We start from the raw sequence: 20,632 nt of genomic DNA, 5'->3' as shown, positions 1-20,632 counted from the left end.
GGCGTGTCCCCGGGGAGGGAGGGAGGGATGCGGGCGGTGTCCGGCGCTGCTCCCGCTCTCCCCGGGCCCGTCCTGTCGGAGCGCGGGGAGGTTAAAAGAAGAGGGAAACTGACCAGACCCACCCAGGAATCGGCGAGGACCGTGGGCGAGGGGAAGGAAAAGGGCGTTTTACCGCTTTGGGGGCAGAAATGGGGAAGCGTGCTGTGTGTGTAACTAACTCTTGTTAGAGCGGTCGGTCTGATGCTGTTTACTAGCGCAGCTTGCGGTGCTGGCATGACCGGCTGATTTCTTGGGTGACGCTTTGCTGGAAGCCTGCAGGCTTGTGCTTTCTTTCAAAGTCTGACTTTTTGTTTGAGCAAATTTGTCATTAACACATCTATGTCGGACTCCTCTTTCGACAAGTTATTTTGTAAAAGTTATTTCAGGAATTAAAAAGCCTCAAGCTTTGTGCAGTTGCCTTAATAGTCTATCCACGATGTTTAAAGCTTTTATGTGCAGTTGTGAACTTGCTGTGTTAAATGTCTTTCAGCATTTTTGAAGTTTGTTGAAGATTTTTGTGTGAAACTGATGTTGCAGAGTTCAGATTTGCTTTTGCAGAGGTTCTTCTTAACTGATGCTTAAGATATTTGTGTTCTTTTGGCAGTATTTGTTGTCGACAGAAAGGCCTTTGTCGTAAAAGCTGATAACAAGATATGGCTCACGTTCCTTTTGGGTAAGTGGAAGGAGTACGTCAGGGGAAATTACTGGGCTTTTTACCTTTCTTTCTCTGTAATAGTAAAATATGTCAAAAAATATTTGGAAATATAACTTGGAAACCACTTCTTACTTGATAACTTTTATAAAGCTGTGACTCTAGCAGTTGATGTGAAATCAGAGCATTTGTAGGAAAACAATTCCAAATATTTATGAATCTCCCATATCCAGTCATTAATTTCAAGGAAAAAAAGAAGCCAAAATGAAAAAGACAGCAACTCTTATTAAGTAAGATAATCAAAACAACTTGTTTGGGAAGGGTTATGGGTGGAAGAACATGAAATTGTAGGGGGATGTAAATTCAGACGTTATTACGTTGGTAATATTTTTCAGTAAATAGTGAAATGGCTAATGGCCAAAGTCTTTGAGAAAAGCACCTGATGTATTTTCAAAATTAAATAAGAAATGCATTCCTAAAGTTAACAAATGTTAATTGCATATCTGTGGGATGCAGAGTTAGATATGCTGTAAAAGGCATTATAGTAAAAGACTGTCAGGGTATTCCAAGGATGCTGGTACTATTAATCACACCACCAGTAGTTCTGGTTGCCACAGGGAGTTTCTTCAGTTTGATGAATTACATTGCAAAGTAGTAGCAGGGAAGCAACCCTTAGCTTACAAACTAATTGATGAATAAAGTGTCCCTGAATTGCTTTACTCACATCTGTTTATTCAGCATTTCCTAGACTTGTAGTTACTTAAATGACATAGAAACCTTCAACTGATGGTCAGAATTGAAAAATGCTTTCCTTTGAAATTTGAGAGCAGATTAGGGAGAGGGCTTTATAATTTCTGGAATTTGAATTTGTCTGTAAAGCCCAGATAACCAATTAAAGACTTGATAGAGGTATTTACATTTTTAATAGGAATAAAACCTTAGTAACAAAGTATATAATAGTAACAAAGTATATAAACCTTAGTAACAAAGTATATAGTATATAATTGCAGTAGCAAAGAAAGTACACATACTAAATATGAAATAGTGGGGTTTTATTAGTTTTAGTGGTATTTGAATTTTTGTTGTTGTTTTGCTTAAGCTTTAAGGCCCATATTTTACAAACAGGCTCACACAGTTGGTTTTCTTATAGGGTGTGAATTTTTTGCTCTGACCAATTATCTCCAATTTATGTGCAGCAAGAAAGTTGTCAGACTTTCACGGGCATTCTTACATATCACTTTGCCCTATTATGTTGAGTGTTTTTTAAATGAACATTGACTTGAGGCCTTATTTTTGAAGATATCCTTTTTATATTGTGCAGACGCTCAAAGCGAAAGAACTTGACTAAGCACAGACATAGTCAATGCTTGCAGGTTCCTCACTGTTTCCACTTCTGCTGTATTCCTACCCGGTCACTTTATGGATATTTGCAAAGTATTAATCAGTTTCTTGTATGCCTCACATCCTGTTGGATTGCAGTATCTCAGCATTTGTTGTTCTCTTGGTAAATGAGTTCTGTATATTATGGCTTTATTCTTCAGTATTTAATTTCCAGAATTAGAATCCTTTTTATATGCTATTCATATTGCTTTTCTTAGAACAGCACACAGGCAAAAATAGGAAATCTATCAGATTTTACATAATAGCCCCAGTCTGCAAAAATCTTATCATATGCCTTGCTTTTAGGGATTTTGAGGTTGGGTGAAGAAATGGCATCTGCAAGTTCAAGTACATAGTAGCTGTTTAAGTGTTTGCAGCATTAGGACCATAGTATTTCCTTCCTGTCCTCTCCTTTGTTCCCTCCCCAGTAAGGACATTAATGGGTTCAAAGGATGGTGATTTAAGAGAGCCAGTCTGCATGTTTTTCATCAAAAACTGGCTTAATGCAGTCTGCTGAAAAATGCTGGTTTGGACTCATAGTGGAAATCTATGAATTAAAGCCCATTGTCTCTTGAAATGTGAGTAATTACATCAATTGCTATGTGATTATAAAAGGTCTTAATTTTGTACTTATAATAGAGTGATATTGTGAAGTTTTGTAAAAATGTATATGAAATTGTCCAAAATAACTGAATGTATTTGCATTTACTGCATTGACTTTAAATAAAACATTTACTGGCGGGAAGAATCAAATTTAAATATATTGTTTTCTTTATGAAATAATTGGTATGTTTGAATGCGAAATGTAATTTCCATATTAATAGATGATTTATTTGCATCAATAAAATACTGCGTTTTTGGCTTGTTTGAAACCACAGGAATTTGAGATCAGGAACAGTACTGGTAGCTAATGTGCATTTCACTTTGCTGTATATTCTTATCTAACATGTAATCTGTCTCAAAATTGATACTTTTTTATAGTTGGGTTGTGTGTATATGCAAATGTATTTCAGCATTCAGTCTTACTTGGAATCTTAGGAATGTTGCTGAGAAGTGAAAATTATGCCTTGTGCAAATGTGTAATTTTTACTCAATAAGTAATGACTGAGAAAGGTATGGACTGCTCTGTTTCTTTCCATACAATTACTGCCAAACATGTTTTTCTTATGGAGTGTGGTTTGCTGCATTGCTGATATAGCTAATGTGCTTACCTGGAGTTCCATATCATATCAATATCTGATTTTCTGGAAAAGAAATTTGCAGCTTTCCATGAGAACAAACGGAAATGTCCTTAGTATAAAAAACCCTGCAGCTCCTGAAACTTTCCTCAGACAATAAGTTCTGCTTACACTGATCAATTCTTCAGTGGTATTTTTTCTAGAAAGTATATATAAAAATGTGAAGTTTTAAGTGAAAGCTTGTGATCGTCACTTTCTAACTGCAATCTGGGCTTGTCTTTGAAAAAAACTACTGCAGTGGCTGAAGTGGAGCTGTAACACTCTTTAAGGAAGTTCCAGTGTGCTATTGTAAAAGCTCAACTACTGTGTGAAGTGATTAGCTTGAGGTAAATGTTAAATTCTACAGGAAGGTAGTTTAGAAATTTGTTTTCCCCTTAGGTAATTATTTTTGTTGTTGTTTTCTTTTAATTCTTATTTAATTATTTATTTTCTACATTACCCAACTTAATGTCAAACATCTTCACATACAAAACTTTACATTTATGAGCATTAATTTAAAATTAGATCGTTGCATTATGACCTGTGGTGACACTCGTAACAAATACTGCCTACAGCAGCACTTACAGGCTGTGTGTTGGAGGAATATGTGGTTTGGGTGTATATACGAGGACATGAAATGTACATCAAGTCCACTCCCATTCCACATACTTTTTTCTGTTTCTTTCTCTTGTCCCTGCTGCTTTCCAGAAGCAGACAACCACACTCTTGTAACATGCAGTCTGAACACACATGCATTCACTAACTTTCTGACTATATTCCCCATCAGCGTGCAGACACTGCTCTATGTTTTACCAATGTGCAAGCAACTTGACCCATTCCGCATCACCAGAGCAGCAAGGGCCGTGCCCAAGTGCTGCAGCTGAGGGGAGGTGAGTGCCAGTCAGCACCCTGGAGAGGGACATGATACTCAGCACCTTTCTGGCCCCAGCTGGGTGTAAGCAGGAAAGGTGATTGTCCTCTCCACTTTCTCCTTGCTCCATATAGCTTATGGGAATAAGAGGGCTCTTCATTAACCATATTTTCTTGGATTGAAGAGTTTACCAGACCTTTCTGTGGCAGAAAGCTGCTGCGTGTCTAGAGGGCAACCAAGACACCTTCAGTCTTGGAGGAGCACCATGGTCTTTCTAAATGCCTTCCCATTGTCCCTCACTCATGCTTGCTTTGCTTCTGTGGTGAACCCTGCATATGTTGTCAATGCTGCCCAAGCAAAATGGAGTGGTTTCTGCTCTCGTGGATCTTGTCATGCTCAAGAGGTCGCAGACCTAGACTGTTAAACCACCAGTCTGTCATCATTTGTCTTTTCTCTTTGTCCCTTGGGTTTCCTCCCTTGTTCTGTACTTATGTGACAACAGTGCAGTCTTCGAATGGAAAATGGAATGTTATTGTATGCAGAGTCTCTCTTTTTTAGCAATTATAGTCTCAATTAGATTTGTGCTGGTTGTCACGGTCCATTCGGATTTCTCCTGTTTACAGCACAATGTACTCTGTAAATTAGAGTTTATTTTATGAGCTCATTAGGAAAGAAAACAAACAAACATGACAAACAAGGGCTCAGTCCACTTTGTACAGAGTAGTTTAACATGGAAATAAACTAATTCTTCACTTTAGGCATGAGGTTTCAAACTCAGAAGTTTTCTAATACACAGCTCAACTTGAAAGTCCTAATGTGTGCACCTGTGAGCAAAATAGTTACCTAGATGGTGGTGACAGTGTTCATCCTTCCTTTTGCATCATGGTGCAGGCATTCCTTGTATCACATTGGGAAGCACAAAAGCCTCAGCAGCTGGATCTCCTTCAAAAACTTTTTGGCAAAGCTATTGCATTTATACCTTTCAGCGTTTAAGTTTTATCTATACCATTTCCATGAGTTAGCACATTCTGAAGAAACTGCCAGACAATCAATACACAAGGAGTATGGGTGCCGGAGGCAGCAAGCTGCAGGTGATAATAACTGCAGAGTCACCTTTAGCCCTTTCTGGACAGCAGGTCCTGCCTGTGTGTTGCCCTTGCTTTGACCTAGCAGTGCTGCTCCTAGCGTGCATCAGGCCTTAGCATGAGTTGTGTGTCAGTGAAAGTCTAGCAGGAGCTGAGTGAACAGTCACAGTAGGTGTCTTGAAAGTGCTGAAAATGTTTATGCTTATTTAAAAAATGCTTGTAATTCACTTTTGTTATTGATAGCTGAAATGTGTGCATTAGATGCTGGTGGGTCAACTTGAGTATGCAGGATATAGGTGGGAAGATTGCTTATTGCTGAATACCACAACATAATTTCAGAGTTTTGAAGACCTGGCCTTGAAAGTTAATTCAGATGTTCCAATTCTGGCCATCTGCAGTCTTGAGTACCTTCTGTGCATCTCTGATGTAGTACTGTAATTTCTTCAATGGACATGATTTCATGTTCAGTTATTTAAATATTTGAGTAACTTCACACCTTTTGTTTCCTTTGCAGCTGCTTTTGCAGGAGTCCTGCATTGGTAAGGTTATATTTATTGCTTGAAATCAATGTGGTATTTTAAAATATAAAAATGTAATTTTTTCATACCTTTAGACAAAATATTTTGTGCAATTTATATCTTTCCTCTCAAAACGAGATTGTCTCTGACATGAATAATTCTGTTCTTGTGAAGCTGATGTGAAAGGTTTCTTAAGCCTATTGAGATGAATGGAGTCTGCTTTTTGGGTGGAAAATTGTTGCTTAAACCATAAGTGTCTACACTTAAATTAAAATACATTATAATATTATATGTAATACATAGCACTATAGTGTTATAATTAGTGCCATAATGGAATTTAATGAATACTCCATGGGTTCATATTTTTTTCAATGTAAAACTACTTGAATAGAGAAGAATATTGGTGTAACACATGAGCAAATTAAAATAACAGTTTGCAATAAGCTTCGGGTCTTCATTGAATGTTCCTTGGCATCTATGACTTAGTACAGATTCTAAACCTCTTTATTCAGTTTTAATTATTATTATTTTTTAACAGGTGTCACATAACAGCTCTTTTTGAAAATGATCGTCATTTTTCTCACCTGTCAACGCTTGAAAGAGAAATGGCTTTTCGCACGGAAATGGTTAGATTGTGCTTGAGTAAATATTCAGTGATTGGATTGCTTCTGTCTGTAATCTGATTGTGGGCTTTCCAAAATTTCTTAATACATTCTGGATAAGTAAATATATTGATCTCTTACGACTAACGTGCGTTATACATTTACATACAGAGTGTTTGCGTGCGTTGCAGTTCATCTCTATAAACGTATCGCCTCATGGTGCACTTAAAAAATATAATTTAAAAGTATGATTCTAGAGGACCTTAAATACAAACCAAGTTCCTTATACCCTGCTTTCAGTTATAGTTGTTACGAAGCTTTTTTAAAGTAATTTTTAATTTAATAAATGTTGACATATGTGTACACCTCTTGTCTGCATTTATTTTAGGAATTGTGGAATACTATGCTACTGCTTAGTTACTAGCCTATATGGGAGTTTTCTAGGTATGCTGTGAAACAAGCTGGGAGGAAACCCACATTGCTTGTTTCAGTGGCAGTAATAGGAGAGATTTGAAAAGCTGAATAGTCACCTTGAATAAGTTTGTCCTGTTTGTTACATTACAAAATTTGTTTCAAAAAGTGGCTTGTATATGGCAGTTCATGAAGCAGAAGTGACCTCTTGAATTATAGATAATAATTCTGTTCTCCTGCAGGGTCTTTATTATTCCTACTTCAAGATCATTATTGAGGCACCATCGTTTTGGAATGGAGTATGGGCAATTATGAACGACAGACTAACTGAATATCCTTTAGTGATTAACACGTTACAAAGGTTCAATCTTTACCCAGAGGTGAGCTATGTTTAAAAAATATTAACTTATGCGAAATCTTTGATTTCTTTAGCTTTGACGACAAATTTGTAAGGAACGTTTCTCTGGAAAAATGTGGCTATAAAGATAGTGACTAATGAAGTGTTGCTTAAATGCTGTATTTTAGTTCCAGATTTAAAATGAGAAGGTTACTTCATACATCGTGACCAATTTTCAGACTTACGTATGTTCGGTCAAATGTAAATGCTTTTTTGGTCTTAGTATTTTGTGCCTTAAAGTTGCAGTCCGGTTCTATACTTCTGGTCTTGTTTTGTTCTTTTCACTGAAAGCAAGTAAGTTGCTGACAAGTACTTGAGCAAATCTGGCATGTGAAGTATCAGTAGTATGTGACAATAATGGCTGCATTGATACAGGTAGCAAGAGGTTATTATGTCTTGCATTTTGTGTAGGGCACACAAAATGAAGAGAACTAACATATCACAGTTCACTGTGACCTTAAAATCTGTGACTGGTAATAGTTTACTTAGATTCTTCTATGGGAGACTGGTATTGTTTTGTACATCTTTGATGTTAGACTTGTTACCTGGTTAGATTACATTCCTACTCTGATTTTTTGTTTGTTTTCTCTAAAAAGAACATGCGTTTAAGTACAGAAATTTTGGGGTTTCTGTCTCTTATGGTTTTGCCAGTGTGTCTCAAACATTTTGCAAATGGAAAACTCGCTTGGTTAATGTACATTTCTGTAACCTTATGTGGCAGCAACAGCTTATTTTTTGGAGAACCAACTAATAATGGCTGTAGTTGTTGGGTGCTAGCATTTATGCTCATTCTCCTGCTCTGCTGGAACAGAGCTGCTTTCAGGAATTATATGTTTAAGAGTTCTTGGCATGAATGTATTTGCGCAAGTTGCATGTAGTGGTTTCATTTGCTTCCTATTTCTTTGCTCTGGAAGAACTAAATGCTATGTAGATAAGTGATTTTTATTGTCCTCTTGCTTGTTTTGGGTTTGTTTGGTTTTGGTTTTTTTGACTTTAAAGGGATTGCAATTTAATTCTAGAAATGCCACCTTAGGAACATATGCCTTATTTGAATACTAAAAAGATATTTTCTTTAGCTGAGAATGATTTATTGACTTCAGTTAAAATCTGACTTTCAATAATCAAAGATAACTGGTCAAATGAACTTGTTGTTAGAGAGTCATCACCATGAAAGATGACTAAGTAAATTAGATGATGAAATCAAAACAAGAGCGATCAGATGTAGTGGCTGACATTCTGTAAGAACATTAGGTTGATTACTGTGCAAAACGCGTAGGCTTGTCTGTTCATTCAGAGTTTTCTAGGATTATGCTGTCTCATAGAACTTGTGATAAGGTATGGATTCCTTCATTTTTCTCTGCCTGTGTGGGCATTCAAAGCAGACAAATAGTCTCCTCTCCTCCTTTCAGTCATTTGCTGCTTAATGTCTAGCCTTCCTGTAAATAGTGTTTTAGGGGTTTTATTAAAGTGTATTTTTTGAGTACTCTTGTTTCCACATAACTGCAGTTATAAAACTGTCAATGGGTGCAACTTGACATTTGGAATGTGTTGCCCAAATTTATCTGATTTTACTTATGATTACAGTGGGACTGGGTGGTAGGAAGATGCTTGTGGTTTTATTTGTTGGCAGTGTAATTCTACTTTCTGATATTCAGTATTCAGTCATGTTTTCTGAAAGTGTTTCATTTCCTGTTTGATATTTTGGGATCTTTCCAGCTGTTTCAGCCCATTAGTAGCATTAAGGCTGAATTGTAATAAAACACTTGTTTGTTTAGTGGATTTCAAAATTAATTTCATCAAAACCAACCTGGAAATCCCATTGCTAAATAGGATGTTAAACCCATTAAGAAAAGTGAAACATTTCACTCGCATGTACAACCAGTACTACCCATGAAAACTTCAAAAGAAGGAGAAAAAAAAAGGTAAAGTGAGTCTATAGCAATCATTGCATCATTTATGTAAATTATAAGCAGTAAAAAAAAAAAATCTATCAAAAGCAACAAGGTAGTCTTTGTAGTTTTGCAGTGTTATAGTCCCAGTAAAGTTGATTTTCCAAGTATTTTCTGCATAGTCAGGTTGTTCTAGTAATTGTGGTACTTTCATTTGTGATTCAAAATGGCAGAGAGATAACGTGTTAATTTCTGTGGTGGAGAGATAATGTGTGAAGTTTGCTGTCTGGCTGTTTGTTTTTACAGAACAGTTGATATTTGTGTGCAGCAGTGATAATGAAAATTTGAGCTGAAATGAGGAGTGTTGCAAAGACCCACATACTTGGCTTTAAAGTGCTCACTGAAAGGCAACTAGTAAAAGGGATTGACTTTTCTACACGTGTTTTTTGCAGCAAAGGAGGACTGGCTTGGTCCACAGATATCTCCTTGATCTGAAACCTAGTTTTTTGTTTTCCCAAGTTTACATTTAGTGCCTCATGTAATATGGGCCAGTAGGAATTCCAGAAACACCATTGTGCTCTAATTGACCTAGCAATTTTGTACTGCTTACTGATTTGCTTCTATTTTTATGCCTGTGTTAACTGTTTCATGTAAAGTAGCTTTTGGCAAGAAATGTTTTGCAAGAAGTACCTAACTGGTAACTTGTAACATCTGCAGCAGACACAAGCACTTGTGGCATAAAAAGGTGAAATTGATAAACTTTTTTTTTTTTTTTGTGTGACATTGGTTCAGCAAAAATGTTTTATGCGCTTGGGTAATGTCAGATTCAGGGCTGGTGATGCAAATAGGCTAGACAGATGTCTCTAAGCTGTAATATGCATTCTGTTGGCAATGTACAAAACACATTCAGGGGATAAGAAGCAATATATAGGTTTGGTTCCCCAGTCCTGTTGATGCCTGGAGATGGGGCAGGTGTCTGGTTTGTGTATGCACACATGCACTGTCAGAAGTGCCAGGGCGCAGATGTTCAGAAAGCCTCCAGGAATTCAAGATAATGTACTTTGCAGGGCACAATTTTGAGGCAGGAAGTCTTGGTCTAGGAAGTCTTGGTCTAGGAAGATGTAGTAGCTTTTTAAATATACAAGATTTACATTGGGAGTGCGTAAAGGCCACAGGTGAAGTGAGCCATGATGTTTGGAGCCTTGGTATTAAAATTGAATGAATTTTGGAGTCACAGAACAGGTGAGGTTGGAAGGGATATCTGAAGGTCACCTAGTCTCAAAACTCTGCTCAAACCAGAGTGAAGTAGAACAGATTGCTCAGGGTCATCTCTGGTTTAGTTATGAGTATCTCTACCTCTGGGCAGTTTATTCCAGTGTTTGAATACCCTCAGGGTAAGGAAGTTTGTTCCTATGTATAAGTCCTGTACTTCAGTTTGTGCTCATTGTCTCTTCACTTGTCAACCAAAAAGAGTCTCAGTCATCTTTATTTTCTGTCCTTCTTGTCTTGGGCAGCCCAGAGCTGGACTCAGCACTGAAGATAGTCTTAGCAGTGCCGAGTATAGGGGCAGAGTCTCCTTGCTTGGCCTGGTGATGTACAACCAAGGATATATTTGGCTTTTTTTGCAACAAGGGCTTATTGCTGGCTCAGGTACCAGTTGTCCACCAGGACTCAAATATCCTTTTCTGCAAAACTGCTTTCTAGCTGGTCAGCTCCTGACTGTACTGGTACCACAGCTGTGTTCCTCCCCAGTGCCGGACTTGCATTTCCCTTTCAATAGGTTCCTGTTGGCCCGTGCAACCAAGGATATATTTGGCTTTTTTTGCAACAAGGGCTTATTGCTGGCTCAGGTACCAGTTGTCCACCAGGACTCAAATATCCTTTTCTGCAAAACTGCTTTCTAGCTGGTCAGCTCCTGACTGTACTGGTACCACAGCTGTGTTCCTCCCCAGTGCCGGACTTGCATTTCCCTTTCAATAGGTTCCTGTTGGCCCGTGTCTCCAGCCTGTTGAGGTCCCTCTGAATCACAAACATTTCCAATGTCTATCAGGCAAGCTTGCTGATGATATTCTCTTGTGCCATCATCTAGTCTTAAGATGAAGAACAGAATTGGCACCAGATAAAAATATCCACAGCTGTTCCCTTATGTACCAGAGCTATCCCCTCATCTACCAAGGCAGTCATCTCAGAAGGTTGTAAGCTGGGTAGGTGTGATTTCACCTTTGTAAATCCATGCACATTGCTTCGAATCAGTTTTTTGCCTGTAGTATATTTGGAAGTAGTTTCCAGGAGGAAACATGCATCATGTTCTCAGACACATTGTCTGGGTTTCCTTCTTGCCCTTCTTGAAGATAGAAGTGACATAAGGAGTTTTGTTAATTGCATGGGGAAAGAAAAGAGAGAATCATCTTTCTTACACATGTTTTCTGTGACACAGGGCTGAGACAGCTAATACTGCAGTGGTGAAACATATTTTCTGCCTGGGAGCCCCTGGGTTATAGCTTTCAAAGCAGCTCAACTGGAATGGCCACATTACTCATTTATGAACTCTATAAAGTCAGTTATATCCTGACAGAATAGCTTGGTACTGTTATTAACTAATGACTTTACTGTGAGATGAGTTGTTATTTTTCTGTGTGTAAAGTATTGATGTTTTCCATGTCAGGTGTTGAGGTTTAATTGGGTTGTTGTTAAAAGAACATTACAACCTTTGCATGGAAAATGGAAATGCTATCTTGCATTGCATCTGGAAGCCCTTTCTAATGCATGCTTAAAGTTAACCTATCAAAATTTATCAGAGTAAAAGCCCTAAAGATTTGGTCCATTAATGTTCTTGGCAGGTGGAAAAAAAATTAATTGGTTTTAATAGGTTTAATTTGGCTAACTGTCCTATGTCAGCAAGATCTGAGATTTTAATATCTGATACACAAAAACAGTCAAATGAGGAATATTCCAGACAATGCTGAAATATATAGGGTATTTTCTTCTAAATATTGCAGTTTGATGCATGAAATTATTTCTGTTTTAAAACAGGCATAATTTTAGTCTATTAATGAACTCTTGGTCGATGTTGGATGCCTTTAGGAAATTATAGTCAAAAATGCTAAGTTGCTGAGATAAACTGAGTTTAAAAGCAACCCTGTATGAGGGCCAGTTGGTCACCTTGGGTACTGAGCTAATCTCAAAGTTCCTGTTCAGAAACTTCAAATCCTGTTTTCCTCCTAGGTGGTCCTTGCCAGCTGGTACCGCATATATACTACCATTATGGATTTCCTTGGTCTACCAACAAAGACCTGTTGGACTGTAAACAGAGGAAAAGGGCTTAGTCCTGTTGAAAGCTGTGAGGGTAAGTTGTGTTTTATTCTGGTTTCTTCCTGGAAGCATTTAATTGTGCCTTTATATATTTCAGAAATAATAAATATTCCTGTGTCACTGACATGCTTTCTTTTGGCTAAGCCTGTTTTGGCAGGTTCACAGCATAAGTGAGAAGCATGAAAAAGAGATAAACTTAAGAGGACTGGGGTGGGAATGTGGGCTTTGCTTATTACGTAGCTCTTCCTACCTAGGTTGAATTGCTGTACTGCACTTCAAAACTTCACAGTTGTAGTCTGAGCCTTCATAATGTTGGACTGTTGCAAGGAGTAAGATTTCCTAAATGTAATTGAAAGCCATTGAACATATATTAAATTCTTGTAGCTTCTGAAAAGTCACAAATACATTCAAAGTTTCTTACATTTCAGAATTTACCCTCTGTTTTTCCTCCCCTAATTTTGGAAATTTTTTGAGAAATTTTACGTAGTGATTCTGCTGGGAAGAATCTTCTTCCTCTCATGACCCTTCTACTCAGCATACACATTTCAACCTTATACCTTGATTTTGATACCAAAGCTTGAACACTGCCACTTTGTGGTTTGGGTTTTTTCCAACATTTGAAGTATTGGCTTGTCAAGTAAGTATTATACCATGAAAGCACCTTACCAAGAAGTGCTTCCGAGATGTTCTACAGTCAGTTAAAGATGAATGATAGATGGTAGCTTGTGAAGTTGTTTCATTTCATCATTTAAAATGCCTTTGTGTGATGCCTTGTGTGATGACAGGTTAGTATTTTTCCTTTGCACAAAGGCTGTAAGAGCTTTCTTCAGAGCTTAAATGGTTCATTTTCTCTAATTTCGTCAGAAGAAGTAAAGAGTGAATACATGTACAACTTTTCATTCCTGTTTTTTTTTGTAAAAGCAAAACGAAACCAACAAAAACACCAGCTATTGAGACTACTGTGTTTGGTGAGCATGTAATCATCTTACTTTAGAGAACCATCTCGCTGTATTTTCAGCAGTGGTGAATAATCAGTTCTGCATACGAATCCGAAGCTTTGCTGCCATTCTCTTTAATGAATAAGACTTTTTATGCTGTATTGCTGAAATGATTAGAGCCAGGAGGGTTTAAAGAAATAGCGGGAAAGAGACTAACAACAGAAGCGTGAACGTGGGAGTGTTTGTTAATGAATAAATTGAAAGACTTGCATTATTGGAAAATCTCTTGGCTTGTAATGAAACAAGGAAAGTAAAGAGCATTATGTATGATATGTTTAAAGATGGATTTACACTGCAAGAGATGGGAAGTGAAAGTCTAGGGAGAACAAGCCTGTTCTAAGAAGCTCTGTAGAGTCAAAATGTAGTCTTTAAAGAATGTTCTTAGCGGTGCTTATACCTTCTAAACATTGCAGGTTTTCCTTTACAGTTAATGCTTCCTTCTTGGCCTGTTTTGTTGCTGATTGCCCCAATGCCATGTCTGCAATTGCTCTTTGTTTTTTTCAGGTCTATAGTCTTCTGACTGAATCCTCAGAATAATCTTGGTCATGTTGACTTTTTGTTGTTGTCTTTCTGTAGGTATATTAAGATAGTTGCTAATTGTATGGTGGTTTATATGCAATATGGCCTTTCTCCTATGTTTGACAACATATGTTAACTATTTTTTGTTAGGGTTGGGAGACCCTGCTTCCTTTTATGTTGCTATGATTTTTCTTTTGAATGGATTGATGATGTCGCTGTTCTTCATATATGGTACATACCTCAGGTAAGGCAGTTGGGACTGGGCTATTTGGTTGGTACTAGCTGTCAGTTTTAAGACAAAATTTGAATAAGTGTTAAAATGTATTTATGGTCTATTGTTTATTTGTTTACACAGCAGTAGTGCTTTTTATTACACATACATTGTCACTAAAAATTGCTGAAGTAGAGAAGCTTTTTGCTTGAAATAAATGATGCTGATAAAAAAATTGTGGAAAATTTCAGTGAAGTGGTATCTCATTGATGCCACTGGGTTGTGGATAAAGCTAAATGCTGTAGGTGTTTTAAACAGCTTTTGACAGGTTTCTGCTCTTAAAATTATCACTGTAACTCATTTTTAAATAAAGTTTGAATGACAGTGTGCTTGTAACCAAGATTGGAGTTTTCCCAATGCTTTGCTTCCAGTCATATTGCTTGTATTTCAATTTTAACCTAACTGAGAAGGCAAAATATTTTTGAAGATACTGCGTTGTTTTGGACAAATTGTATACACTTCCTTTTTTCTGTATTTTTGTGTTTTCAGTCTCCTTAACTTTCAGGAACTGTAATACGCTTTCATACAAAAATAGACTCCACATTCAGCAGAAATACAGAAGTGGAATTGCATTTTTGTTTGCCTCTATTTTCATCTTGCTTTTTTTGCAAAACCAACAGAGACGGCTGCATTTTCCTCTGAGAGATGCGACTGGTTTTCTCCCCCCTCATTCATTCTCTGGCTTCACCTTCTTGTGTTTTTTTCCATCTCTCTCTCCGAAGCATGTGCTGGTAGTTCAGATAAAGAATGGCACAGGGCAGACACTGACAGTTAAAAGAGGAAGTTGCCTAGTGCACCTCTGAGGTGCTTGGGTCAAAGCACGTTCCTTAACATAGGACATTAATATCTTGTGTTACGAGGAATTAGATAAACTTTGAATGTTTGTGCCATTAACTTGTAGTGTTTCGCTTATGGGAGGTATACGGAAATCTGTTGGAAGATCAGTAAGCTCTTTATTTCTTACTGCTTTCCTTAGCAAGCATAGACCTTGAATTTTGTTTCTGGTTTGGGGAGGTTTTTTTACAAATTTTTGCTCTCTTTCTAAGACTAATATTTTTTATGTTAAGCACATTCATTTTGTCATTTTGCATTTTAGTGTTGATGCTTTTAGAATTTATTGAATGTGAGGTTGAGTTTTATGTGCAAGAATGCACAATTCTTGGAGATTGTTTTAGCACTCGGTTGGTATCTTTAATCCTCAGATTTTATACCCAGAACCTACTGATTCTGTTTGACTTGTGTATTAGTGATGGCTGAAGGATCTGAGAGGATCTTAGGGGATATTTTTTTTGTTGTTTGTTGGTTGGTTGGTTGTTTTGCGGGTGTTTTTTGTTGGGGTTTTTTTTTAAGAATCTTGGCAGCTTGCTGATGCCTTTGTTTAGTAGCAAAAATGGTATGTTCTGGCATTCATAGCAGTAGTGCATTTTTGTGCACCAAAATCTTCTTTGCTTTATATCACAGAACACGAGGAATTACAAATATATTCAAACAAGTAGGAACCTTAGCACTGTTTTGAGATGGGATAAGTCTAAGTAATATCTTTGGGTTTAGTGTTGACTTCGTGGCACTATTTATTCAGTAGGTGAATTTGATTGGTTTAGAAATGTAAAAAATTCTTAAGGGCTTAAAGAGCTTCTTCATGTTAACGTCACAGTATTTCACGTAAGAATTAAATTGTATCTTGTATAGACCATGTAATGAGTTAATTTCTAAATATGTTTTTTGAACATGCTTGATTTGATTACCCTAAATTAATCTTAGATTCAGACCAGAATTCCCTGTTGAGCATGCAAATTCTGAAGTTTACTGCTCAACCTCTTAGGGAAGAAGTACTCCATTTATGTTGCCTGGTGATTAAAAGTACCAGGTGTAATGATCTAAACCAAAGTTTGTGAGGAATGGGATAACTGTTTTCCAAGTTATTTACATTAAAATTGGTGTTCTGCAGAAAAAAAGCTGATATGTGAAGAGTGGTCTGCTCTGAAGTAAGCATTGTCTGACTAACTAGTATTTTAATACTGTATGTACTCTCTTGAGTGCCTTCTCTTGATACTTGAAAGCATTCCTCCCTTCCCCCCTAAGGAATTTAGCTGTACACAAGTCCTGCATCACATTTTGTAAGCAATATTGACCATTATAAGATCCTGTTGTATTTCCTGTTCTTTTCACAGTGGGAGTCGGCTTGGAGGTCTTGTTACCGTGATGTGTTTCTTTTTCAATCATGGAGAGGTAGGTCTCCTTCCCCCTGCACCTTTTTAAAAAATTATTATTGGAGTTTAAGGTAATTCTCATTTCATTCGATGTAGGGATGTTCATCTATTCAGGAATGAATTTAGATAACTTTAAACAAATGAATAAGACAAAATTGGAAACAAAATACACTATGACTGGAAAATGTATAGCACAGTCCAATGTGTCACCGTAGTGCTTAAAAAACCCCACACAATCAGAGAGCAAAGTATATTGTAAAGTGGTCCTGAGATTGAAATATCAGTAGTACAATGACTTCAAGTTTCAAAATATCGAAATACTCTATCTTTGTGCCCACCCCAGACATAACCAGGGTTCATGTACCACATGAGCAAGCTCTAGAAATGGTGAAGGATTTCTTTAAATTGCTATATATTTTACTGGAAATTCATGAATACAATAAAAAAAAAAAGCAAAGAAACCTGTGTAGTACTTATAGACTATAGCTAGGGTACAAAGAACTTAATAATGGTGTATGTATATAGACGATTCCAATGCTAAAGTTGTTTAGTAAGCTGCGTTACAAGAAAGAAAATAAAAAGGAAACTGTCACTTAAAACATCTCCTGGAGTCCCCAGCTAATGCTGGTTGTTTCATCATTTCATATTTTGGAGTAAAACTCATGACTTTTATTCTGATCCCCTTGAGCAGTGTTTATGTTTTGGTTGGGTATTTTAGTGCTCATTTTATGTATGTAAATTGCTATAAATATTAATTTTATTTTACTTAAAATGCAGCTGTATAGTAAAGATTTTCTAGATTGAAACTACCTTGTCATTTACTTAAGGGTTGAATTTATGTTTCATGTTCATATTTTGCTGATCTGAATTTGTTAGAGAACACTGAGTAGTAAGAATGTGTAGTTGCACATAGCAGAATAAAAGATGCTTCTATTCATAGTGAGCCTTGACAGTTTTGTTATAAAACAAAAATCTGTGATGAAATAGCTATTTTATATGTTAGTTTAATTTGAAATTTTTTCTCTAAATATCTTCTGTCAGGAATTTTCACCCATGGATGTTAAGACTAGGTACATGTTACAGCATTGCTAAACTCTTTTTGGCACCATGAGAGCGTAAATATGTTTCGTGTGGATTTCTATTCTTGTTAATGGCAACCTGAAGTGAAATGAACATTTTATCTTTTGTTAGGGAATACTGATAGAGTAGGCACTGTTTTACCAAGTCTGTCAAGGTGTTAAGTGTAAGTTCAGAAAGAAATGAGTTGAAAACTTCAAAGATTGTGATATCAGTAATGCAAAGAAACATTTCACCATGGCACAAGCAGTTTTCCTATCCATGGAAGACTGTAGGAGAGCTTATGTCTCTGTATAGATGACTTGACTTTGGGGAGGGGGGAAACACAGATAACGTGTGTATTTTGGAGAATGGCATGAAAACGTATCTGCATATCTCTACACAGTTGTAGTCTAGGCTTAGGTAGAGCTTAAATTGAGTGACCCTGATTCGGGCTCAGCTGTATGGATTTCTGGAGAGCAATAGGAGTCACTTGCAGAGGTGCAGTCTTGAGTCTCAGCTGGCTCTGTAGCTGATAAAATATCTCAGAGCTGTTTGCCATTGTTGTGTATATAATTATGGTAGTATATGTAGTTACACATATGTAGGTGGTTTAGCTTCACTGTATGTACTCTTGAATCACATGCAATGGGTGTGCATGTGTGTGCACATGTGTATGTGTATAAAAAATACTTAACTCTTGAATATGACTTGTTGTGTGCAAATCCTCTTGCATGTAATTCAGCAGTTGAGCTAGACCAGTTGCTAAAAATTTGCTTTCCTTTTTGGGAAGGATAAGACTGAGCTACATGAGTAAGCCTGCTCTGCCAGTCCTGGTATCTCAGCTCCAGTGCTATGTAAAACTGGTATGTAAAGATGCCTTCTGGCATTGAGCTAATGATCCTGAGGCAGTACATTTCCATATGTGCTATGTGTGTGCTACTGTGTTTTAGTGATTTCAAGCTTAGACAATTTTGATACATTTATACCTGCAGCAAAGTTAGTTTACAGCCTTGATAAATCATCCGCAGATGACTGAGTTTAACATTACATCCTAAATATAGAAAAACAGTGTGGTCCACATTAGTCAATCCATTTTTAAGGTAATGCTTCTTTTTTATGGTTGTATATGTTCAGCATTTCTTACCTGTCTTGTCTCCTCCAGTATCAAAAAAATTGGTGAATCAAATGTTGCTGTAGTCTTGAAAAATACTCAAAAAAACTACACTGCTTTAGAATAATCGTGATCATATTTATTGCTTATAAAAATAGTTTTAACTAATCACATCTGTGCAGTCAGCTGAGGACAACACATTAGTATTTATATTTATGAAAGGTTTATTTTAATGATAATTGATGAAGTTTTTACAGGGAGTGCTTCTAGACAGCAAGGACTCTGATTAATGTGATGAGTTTCTGTACTTTGTATTTATTTTACACTATTTCTACACATTTATTTTACACTTGTAATTTAACATATTTGTGAAATAGCAAGTCAATAAGCAATGAACCATATATTGTTGATTATAGTCACTTATTTGGTAAAACAGTATTTTTAAAAATTGTTTTAAGACTATAGGAAACAAAGGAAAAGGACCATCCTGGCATCAACATCCTATAAGCTTTTCATAGATTAACTACTATCCATGTTAAGATGAATTATGTTTTCGTCCTGCAGTTGTAAAGAACCTCCTTCTAATTTTTAGTGCAAATCCATTGAAAGCCATTTTTGAACGCATTTTTTCTGCATGTCAGAGTTGTCCTCTAAAGTTGTAATTTTTTTTTTGATGGTCAGTGCCATCTTCAAGCACTTAATAAAAAACTGAATATAAACATTGGAGATGACAGTTGTAGCTGAGCCATTTGCCATGAGACCCATTATTTATTTGCCATGAACCCAATTAATTAGGAAATTAATGAAAAAGCTATTCACTTGACTTCATTGTATTATGCTTTGCTTTATTAGTGTTAAACAGTGAAATATAGAAGTTAGCATAAGCTGTGTAAGAGCTTAATTTCATGCGTTCAGTTTTACTGGCCTGTTTTTAGGGCAGCTTCAGATTTTATACTTTATGCGCTTTTGCTATTAGAAATGTGAAATGTGTATAACCCAGAGAACTTTAGCATAATGAGGAGTATATTAGTTTGTCCTTCAGATCCTCTCCCCACACACCACCTCCATCTATAAGTGTGGAAGTCACTGCCTGAATTTGAGAATTGTAGTTACCTGAAAGAGTTGATCATTTCTGCAGAAGTGAGGACAAACAGCTGCTATCTTGGCTTTTTTTCTTGGATGTTCTCTAGCTGCTGCATTTAATTTTGGAAAAGCAGTGATCTATTTTGATTAAACAGTGCTTCAGATCTCAAGTCTGGGAGCCACTTCATTTTCCCTCCTCTTTTCTGCTTCCTGGTTTATTTTTCTAAGTTTCTGAGCAAAATCTCATATAGCTTGTTTTTTGCTTTAGTGAAGTATCTCTGCTCATTCATTTTGAAATACAAATACATGATTTTATGGAAATTTATCAGCGAATGTTATCATCTAACCCAGCTCTTATTTTTAGTGCACTCGTGTCATGTGGACTCCACCTCTTCGTGAAAGTTTCTCATACCCGTTCCTTGTGGTGCAGATGTTGCTTTTGACCTATATTCTCAGGTACCTCTCAATTTATACTTAGCTCTTTACAATGTTTTAAAAAATTGATTGTCACAGGACATTTATTTAAATGTATTTATTTAAATATTTATTTAAGTGCCTCTGTGTGCTTTAGCAATGATATCATTAACATAGAAACTTTCCTGTGGCTGTTACATTGCAGACGCTGCACCAGTAGAACTGCAGTCATATAACTCACTTATTAAAAGGAAAAACTTTGCAACTCGAAGACATGATTAACATAACAATCAGAATTACTGTGTTGGCAAATACGTATCTAAACTAAAAATCAGAATTTTTGGTTGATGTCCCTTCCTTCCCATGAGAAACAAGCTGATACTTCATCAATTGGTTTTGTCCCTCTTGGAGAGTGGTATGTTGGTTGCACTTAGACTAAGCCTATGCTTTGCAACAGAGGATGCTATAGGCACCCATAAACTAGTATGTCCTTGCAGTTTTCTATGACTAATTAACTAGTTCAGTGATTTAGAGCAGTCTAATTACATTAATTCAGGGTTGCTTTTGAGTTTGTTAGCCCTGCTTTTCCATGGT

At 36.7% G+C, this 20,632-nt stretch overlaps 1 protein-coding gene across 1 annotated transcript in view; it reads left to right on the top strand.

Annotated features, from left to right (window-relative positions):
• The first annotated feature begins 27 nt into the window (after nucleotides 1-27).
• DPY19L1 (dpy-19-like 1 (C. elegans)) overlaps nucleotides 28-20,632 on the top strand; it is a 43,778-nt gene continuing 23,173 nt past the window's right edge. Inside the window, exons 1-9 of the mRNA XM_009081420.1 lie at nucleotides 28-205; nucleotides 644-712; nucleotides 5,759-5,783; nucleotides 6,301-6,388; nucleotides 7,018-7,155; nucleotides 12,287-12,407; nucleotides 14,041-14,134; nucleotides 16,333-16,390; nucleotides 19,989-20,080. Coding sequence (XP_009079668.1) covers nucleotides 28-205; nucleotides 644-712; nucleotides 5,759-5,783; nucleotides 6,301-6,388; nucleotides 7,018-7,155; nucleotides 12,287-12,407; nucleotides 14,041-14,134; nucleotides 16,333-16,390; nucleotides 19,989-20,080 — 863 coding nt within the window. The remainder of the gene's footprint in view (nucleotides 206-643; nucleotides 713-5,758; nucleotides 5,784-6,300; nucleotides 6,389-7,017; nucleotides 7,156-12,286; nucleotides 12,408-14,040; nucleotides 14,135-16,332; nucleotides 16,391-19,988; nucleotides 20,081-20,632) is intronic.

The sequence above is a fragment of the Acanthisitta chloris genome, unplaced genomic scaffold (assembly GCF_000695815.1).
Source record: "Acanthisitta chloris isolate BGI_N310 unplaced genomic scaffold, ASM69581v1 scaffold15450, whole genome shotgun sequence".
Taxonomy (NCBI): domain Eukaryota; kingdom Metazoa; phylum Chordata; class Aves; order Passeriformes; family Acanthisittidae; genus Acanthisitta; species Acanthisitta chloris.
The sequence above is the reverse complement of the archived record's forward strand: the minus strand, read 5'-3'. Positions and strand labels throughout refer to the sequence as shown.